Genomic DNA, 8,488 nt, shown 5'->3' with positions numbered 1-8,488 from the left:
CCCCCCCCCCCCCCCCCCCCCCCATCTCTCTGATCTGCTACAACCGTATGTCCCACCACGTTCCCTGAGGTCAGCGGACCAGGTGCTCCTCACATTTCCAGGAACTCTTCTTAAGCGCAGAGGTGACAGGGCCTTCTCTGTAGCAGGACCAAGACTTTGGAACGAGTTACCTCTGCTTGTCAGACAGGCCCCCTCCCTCTCGGTTTTCAAGTCCCGTTTAAAAACCCACTACTATTCAGTATCTTTCAACACCAGATGATCTGTGTTTTGATCCTGTATGCTCCACTGGTTTGTCGTCATTATCTGCATCTTTTTTATGTCTATATTCTGATTTACCTCATTTTGTATTTTGCTTTGTGTGTTACCTGTTGTTCTGTCTGTACAGCACTTTGGTTGGCCTTGTTGCTGTTTTAAGTGCTCTATAAATAAATTGGTATAGTATGGTATGGTATTCTGTGGTTCGAGACTGTTCTTTCATGGGCATTGTCAAGTTGATAGTTTACCCTGCCTACCATTTTTAAGCATTGATTGCAGTCATAGCTCTGTTCAGTTCAAAACAAGAACAAGTTTCCCACCCTGTCCTAATGCTTACTGGTGCAGAGGAATTTATGTTGTGGTCAATGTTTACTGGAAAGAATGTCACCACTTGTGCCTTGGCTGGTATGCACTTCATTTGAGCTAGAAGAATGCCTGCTAACTTTTGTTGGGGCTGTTCAGTGTGCCATCTTCATGTTATGCGGCACAGAGAGTTTAGTTGCAAGTTGTTTGCCTTGGGCAGTGGCCATATTTATGCAGATTCATATGATGAAACACCCACTTTTTGCTGCTTGTCCTTGGCTCAACACCAGTGTTTCCAACCCATGGAAAGAAGGAGCTTTGAATTGGTTGTAAAATGTTGATATGTTAAATTAGGTCCAGTATTTGTGTTGATGCCGAACTATTAGGATTAGGTTTTTGTAGCAATGTTCAAAGTCACACAGATTATACTGTTTGCATAATAAATACGAAAAGTATTTGTTTTGACTGAAAACATGGAAATATTTTTAAGTTGGCCCAACTATCACTCTTTAGCATATGCTGAAATCATACAGAAATAACAATTCATATACTTTTTTTATTAATTAAGAAAAAAAATCCAAAAAATGGTTTTGGAATGTTATATTCATGTAGGTGCAGCACTTCACCCAGAAATATGGTTGTTTACTTTTGAAAACTTTAAATATAATAACACTGAACGTCTGCTCTTGTTAAAATTAATGGTTCTTTTCCCCAAATGCCAGTTATTATAAAACTCTGTGGACCTGACAAGTACTACAGCTGAAGTTATTGAATCCAGCTGTTGAGCTTTATCCCACAGCTGTGATCCCCAGTTGAGCTCTTTTTGCACTCCTTCTAACTAATCTGTAACTGCATTTCTACATTTGGTGTCTATGACCGTGTGACTCACTTAAGCAGCTATAGTTTATCTAATGCCATGAATACTGGCTGAGCTGTATTTACAGACTACTGCAGGAACAAAAATGTATGCTCTGTACTGAATTCTGTTCCCTGTAAGGTTTATGGGTCCCCACCATACAGTGTACTGTGACGTGGCTTCTCTTGTGGTCCAGATGGAAAATGCACGTTAAGGCCCCTGCTCACATTTGTGATCACTCCTCTGCTTACCATAGCAGCCAACAACGTAGCCTTTTTCTAGTTTGATTTATGTCTTGTTTGACAGGTGTAGTGGATTCTTGGCTTGTATATTTGTTCCTTCCAAACTTCCAGTTGAATATATTTTTAAAAGGGACTCCAGTAGTCTTTCAAGCGGTTCGGGTTGCTTTTCTCTACACACTTCCAGGAGCACCAGTCATATATTTTGTATCTACCGGTTATCTTAAATTTTCCTCATTTGTTTCAGAGCAAGAAGTCCCATATACCATACAGAGACAGCAAGCTGACGAGGATACTGAAGGACTCCCTAGGGGGCAACTGCAGAACAGTTATGATTGCAAATGTTGGCCCTTCATCCAAATCATACGATGACACCCACAACACACTTAAATATGCCAACAGGGCCAAGGAGATCAAATCCTCGGTTAGTACTAAAGCTATCATGTTGTTGTTAACTGTGATATAACAGCAGTGGTTCTTTTCAGAAAGTGTACACAAAAAACACTGAAATTATTTATTTTTTTCTCAACTCTTACCTTTCAGCTCAAAAGTAATGTTGTAAGTCTCGACAGCCATATCGGTCAATATGCTGTCATATGCAAGAGACAACAGCAAGAGGTAATGTGAAGCAACCACAATTGAGGCATTTGGACACTCACAATCATCTGTGGTTCATTTCTGACTGTTTTTTCCCCCATCTATAAAGATTTTACAGTTAAAGCAGAAACTGAAAGAATATGAGGCGAAGAACAATACTCCTGGGGTTTTCAACTCAGTCTTGTCCCCAAAACAAGCAGAGTTCAAAAGGTAAGCGTGTGGTGCAGCTCCAGTGTAGCTTGCAAATTGTCAATCAATATTTGTTTTTCTACCCATAAATCATTTATCATAAACTCTAATTGGAATAATATAGTAATTGATTTAACCAGAAGAGGTGTAAAGCCATGCCACCAGCGTAACTAAGTTAATGTCACTATTGTTACTTGTTCATCTAGACTGGTGGGTTGACAGAAAATCATATCTGATTATTGGCTAAAAGCCATCTAAACCTTTCTGGACATTTAATTATTTTATTAAGTTTATTGTCTTGTAATGTGTAAAATAAAAACTCTTTAGTTGGGAAAAGCAGAAGTTCTTGAGGCTGTAGCGATAATTTATGATTTTCCAAATCCTAACTGGATACAAAAGCTCTTAATTTTTATATACTGTACAAACTTAACAGAATGCTGGGAATCTTACTTTTTGCACCTTTATTGGGAAAAAAAAATTGGGGGGTGTGGGGGTTGCAACGATCATTAGCATACAAGAGGAGTAGTTTCATTTCAAAGTTACCACTGCACACTGATGTTCTAACAAAAACAAGTTAAATATTGTCATGGGGTTCTTTTCCATGCAAATATTTTCTTGAATCTGAATGAAAGTTCCCCTAACAAACCCAATGGCAATGAAATTTTCAGATCATCTCAGTATGTATTTTCTACTACGAAAAAGAATAAATAACTTCATAGAATAATATCCATTCCTTGTTACCTTCTCTGAAACCACCTTACACATTCTCTCTTTGCCTTCTCAGTGTCGGGCAGCAACCTTAAATCTAGCTCCTCCCACTAGGCAAATAATTTATTTCAAGTCAAGTACCACGCGCCACAATTAAAATAAATACATTTTTAACAGTTCAGTTCATTCTCACTCACAAATCCTAATTAATCCAGCAATGATGATGCACAAAATCATTTAAAGTCACACGACCATGGAAAAATCTTTTTAGTGAAAATAAGTCGTCCTACCCGCTTTTGCTGTGCAATGAAGGAAGCAGCCGTCATACGAGCCATTGCAACAGCAACACGTGCAAGTCCATCCATCCATCTATCCATTTTCTTCCACTTATCCGGGGTCGGGTCGCGGGGGTAGCAGCCTAAGTAGGGAGGCCCAGACTTCCCTCTCCCCAGCCACTTGGGCCAGCTCCTCCGGGGGAATCCCGAGGCGTTCCCAGGCCAGCCGAGAAACATCGTCACTCCAGCGTGTCCTGGGTCTTCCTCTGGGTTTCTTCCCGGTGGGACGTGTCCGGAACACCTCACCAGGGAGGCGTCCAGGAGGCATCCTAACCAGATGCCCGAGCCAACTCAACTGGCTCCTCTCGACGTGGAGAAGCAGCGGCTCTACTCTGAGTTCCTCCCGGATGATCGAGCTTCTCACCGTATCTCTAAGGGAGAGCCCAGACACCCTGCGGAGAAAACTAATTTTGGCCGCTTGTATCAGAGATACACCGAGAGCTTTGCCTTTTGACTCTGCTCTCTTTTCACCAGGACAGACCTGTACAGTGCCCTCTTCACTACAGACGCTCCACCTATCCGCCTATCGATCTCACGCTCCATTTTTCCTTCATTCGTGAACAAGACCCCAAGATACCTGAACTCCTCCACTTGGGGCAGGCAGGACCTCCTCCCTGACCCGGAGAGGGCACTCTACCCTTTTCCGGCTCAAGACCATGGCCTCGAATTTGGAGGAACTGATCTTCATCCCGGCCGTGTCGCACTCGGCTGCGAACCGCTCCAGCAAATGCTTTAGATCACGATCTGATGAAGCCAACAGGACTACATCATCTGCAAAAAGCAGAGACGCAATCCTAAGGCCACCCAAATAGATCCCCTCAACACCTTGGCTGCGCCTAGAAATTCTGTCCATAAAAGTTATGAACAGAATCGTTGACAAAGGGCAACCTTGGCGGAGTCCAACTCTCATTGGGAACAAGCCCGACTTACTGCCGGCAATGTGGACCAGGCTCTGACACCGGTCATACAGGGACCTAACAGCCCGTATCAAAGGGCCTGGTACCCCATACTCCCAGAGTACCCTCCACAGGGTTCCCCGAGGGACATGGTCGAACGCCTTCTCCAAGTCCACAAAGCACATGTAGACCAGTTGGGCAAACTCCCACGCACCCTCCAGGACCCTGCTGAGAGTGTAGAACTGGTCCAGTGTTCCACGACCAGGACGAAAACCTCACTGCTCCTCCTGAATCTGAGGTTCGACTATCCGACGGACCCTCCTCTCCAGAACCCCCAAATAGACCTTACCAGGGAGGCTTAAGAGCGTGATTCCCCTGTAGTTGGAACACATTCTACGGTCCCCCTTTATGAATTGGGGGACCACCACCCCGCTCTGCCAATCCAGGGGAACTTCCCCCGATGTCCATGCAATATTGCAGAGTCATGTAAGCCAACACAACCCTACAACATCCAGAGCCTTAAGGAACTCCAGGCAAATCTCATCCACCCCAGGGGCCCTGCCACTGTGGAGCTTTTTAATACCTGGGTGACCTCAGCACCAGAGATTGGAGGGCCCGACCCAGAGTCCCCAGGCTCCGCTTCCTCAGTGAAAGACGTGCCGGTGGGATTGAGGAGGTCTTCAAAGTATTTTGCCCACCGACCCACGACATCCTGAGTTGAGGTCAGCAGCACACCACCCTCACTAAAAACAGTGTTGGTGGTGTACCGCTTTCCCCCCCAAGACGCTGGATGGTAGACCAGTATCGTCTCGAAGCCGTGCGGAAGTCATTCTCCATGGCCTCTCCAAACTCATCCCATGCCCGAGTTTTTGCCTCAGCGACCATCCGAGTCGCATGCCAAAAAGGCCCGATAGGACACATCCTTCAGTCTGACATCATCCCTCACCGCCCGTGTCCACTACCGGGTTCGAGGGTTGCCGCTGCGACAGGCACCGACAACCTTGCGGCCGCAGCTCCAATAAGCCGCCTCGACAATATAGGCACGGAGCATGGCCCACTCGGACTCGATGTCCCCCACATCCCCGGGAACATGTTCGAAGTTCTCCCGGAGGTGGGAGTTAAAGCTCCGTCTCACAGGAGACTCTGCCAGACATTCCCAGCACATTCCCTCACAATACGTTTGGGCCTGCCAGGTCTGACCGGCATCCTCCCCCACCATCGGAGTCAACTCACCACCAGGTAGTGATCAGTGGACAGCAGATGAGGGAAATATATATTATAATAAGCTTTACTGACATGGTAGAAACTAGGGCTGAACAATTAGGTCGTTTTCACACCAGACAGTCCGATAGACTCAGTTCGATTGGGGACCAAAATTCAAAACATTTGTTTACATTTCAGCTGGTGCGGTTCTCATTCACATTATACTGAGTCAGTTGAGCTGACCTGTCTCAACCCCAACCCCCCACCTGTGGTGGTGCTGCACAAAGAATTAATGAAGGAAACGACACAAAAATCTCTGAAGACACTTCTTCTGGAAATAAAAATGGAGTGGCGTCAAATTTGAGCGGTTTTAGGATTTCTGTTTTTCACACAAAGCGGCTAAGACAGCGCCGTGTGAGGTATGAGAAAAGTGTTTGTTTTAGTTGTATTTACCCAGATTTCCCTGCGCTATTGTCCACTTCCTGCTTTTGGAGCGGTCTCCGGTCCGCCTGCATTCACACTGCTTTTGAACCGCATTTTAGTTCACTTCAACCGTACCATGACCTAAGGATTTAGGCGGACCAGAGTTTGCTTTTTTGGTCCGCATCAGAGTTCAATTGCACATTCACACCTCCCCAAATGAACCGGACTTTATAGGCAAATGGACCAGAGTTTGATTAAAGCGGACTAAACAGAGCAAACACATCTGAAAGTTTGGGGGCGGCTGTGGCTGAGTGGTTAGAGCAATCGTCCTTCAATGCAAGAGTTGGGGGTTCAAATCCACCAGCAGTCACATGCTGAAGTGTCCCTGGGCAAGACACTGAACACCTCATAGCCTCTGATGTGTGTCCCATCAGTGTATGAATGTGATAAAGCTCTGATTAGTCTTTTTATAATGATTTTTTTCAATTAGCTTTGTAGTGATCTAACAGAGTGCTGTATAAATGGGTAAATGAGGGCACAGATTGTAGTGTAAAGCGCTTTGAGTATCTCCATAAGATAGAAAGGCGCTATAGATAAGTACAGTCCATTTACCAAAGAGGGTAAGCATGTCCGTTGTTTGTAAATATTTTGGCTATCAAAAAAAAGACGCTGCGCAACAGCATGTTTTGTGAAGAACCTGCCTTGCTGTTGCTACTTCTCGGGGTAACACCACAAATCTTTATCAACACTTAAAAAAAAAAAAGCAAAACAATTTACAATAGTTGCATGGCTAGAATACCCACGATCAGTGCTTCAACTTCAAGTAGGCAAAGTTTCAGCTGACAGGGATCACTGACCGAACTGCTCGAAGGTATTACTTCGTATAAACATAATTCGAAATGGCACGTGGACATAACTCGAGCAACATTGGAGTTCATAGCTAAAGACTTTATGCCCATTAATATAGTGACCAAGCCTGGTTTACAGCTTTGGTAAACACAATGGTTAAGCGGTACAGAATGCCCTCGCGCACTCATTTAAGCCAAGTTGCTATCCTGGAGCTATAGAAAAAAATGCAGAAACAAAGTTGCATCGGAGCTGAAAACAGTGGAGTTTGTTCAACTGAAACAGATTTATTGCTTGTGTTCATTGAAAAATACATGAGAAGAAGACATTGAAAATAATTGCATATTAAATTGCAATCGTAATATTTAGATAAAAAAAATCATAATTATAATACTTTCCAAAATAGTTCCGCCCTAATAAAAACTAACTCAGGGGAGAGAGAATTAGAGTGTAACGTGGCTCTGTGTGAATGTTTGTGACAAAAGTATGGAGGAAAGATACTGTACTGTGCTACATTGTGCTGCACTTTACTTAGACTTGTCTAAAGTGTTTGACACTGTAGATCATGACGTCTAATGCCATAAGGTCTCAGAAATTGGTTTTGCAGATCACAGCATTGGTTGTTCTCCAACTAATTTTCAGATCAAAGGCAATGCGTTCAACATATTGGTCCTTTTTCCAGTTATTTAACAATTAACAACAGTGTACCTCAAGGCAGTGGCAGCTGGTGGAGTTATCACCGGCCGGGGTTATAATGCCAAAATAGAACTATGTAGGTATGTATTGTGTGTGTGTTTGTGTGTATATATATTTTTATATCTCCACCCTTCGTCCGACCTGTCCTGGTCTGCCGGGATCGGGGTTTGGCCTTGATCATTAAAGTCCGGGGCCAGACCCCGGCCTTCTGTGAGTCAGCAGCTCTTATGATCCTCCGCGGTGACCCGCGGTGCTCCATCTAGCTCACTCTGAATTTTATCTTCCGGTAAGATGGCACCTGTGTACATGGCTTGCAATCCACCTCTGCTGATGGTGTTCGTATTTTTGGTGTTTTTTTCATTTCTCATCTGTGACATCAACGCTCTGCTGGTGTATGACCGAAAACAACTTTTGGATCTTCGACCTTGTGGCACCAATGTCGCTTATTTTGATCATTATGAGCGTAACTCTGGACCCCCCCCTGTCCCCCCGCTGCTGGCGGACGTGCCTGCTTACCTGCAGCGGGGCACGCACCTGCCTCCCCGGAGACGTCGCTCCAGACGCCGTGGAAAACGCGCTGGCCGGCTGGTGAAACTGAAAGCCCTGCTGGCTGCCTCTGAAACATCCTCTCCAGCTGATGGTGAGCGTTTCCACCTCCGCTCCTGGCGCTGTACAGATCCTGTGGTGCGCTGTCTGGTCCCGCTGTCGGGGTCCCATCATCACACTGGGCCCGTGCGCGGCTGGGTTTCCTGCCGGAGGCGCGCGTCTAACTCTGCAAATCTGAGGCCGCTGGACTGGACACTGCAATCATCTCCTCCTGTGGTGGATTCTACGAGGATGGCCCTGATAAATGCCAGATCACTGGCTAATAAAACTTTTATTTTGAACGACTTTTTCTGCTGCAACCAACTGGACTTTCTTTTCATCACTGAGACTTGGATC

General features: G+C 45.1%; 1 protein-coding gene across 1 annotated transcript in view; it reads left to right on the top strand.

Annotated features, from left to right (window-relative positions):
- Positions 1–8,488, top strand: part of kif18a (kinesin family member 18A) — a 170,484-nt gene that overhangs the window by 25,394 nt on the left and 136,602 nt on the right. Inside the window, exons 6-8 of the mRNA XM_037689400.1 lie at positions 1,901–2,077; positions 2,197–2,271; positions 2,360–2,460. Of these exons, the coding sequence (XP_037545328.1) occupies positions 1,901–2,077; positions 2,197–2,271; positions 2,360–2,460 (353 nt within the window). The remainder of the gene's footprint in view (positions 1–1,900; positions 2,078–2,196; positions 2,272–2,359; positions 2,461–8,488) is intronic.

Source organism: Nematolebias whitei, chromosome 2 (genome assembly GCF_014905685.2).
Source record: "Nematolebias whitei isolate Nwh7 chromosome 2, NemWhi1, whole genome shotgun sequence".
NCBI classification, from domain to species: domain Eukaryota; kingdom Metazoa; phylum Chordata; class Actinopteri; order Cyprinodontiformes; family Rivulidae; genus Nematolebias; species Nematolebias whitei.
Note: the sequence above shows the minus strand (reverse complement) of the source record. Positions and strands in the feature narration are given on the sequence as shown.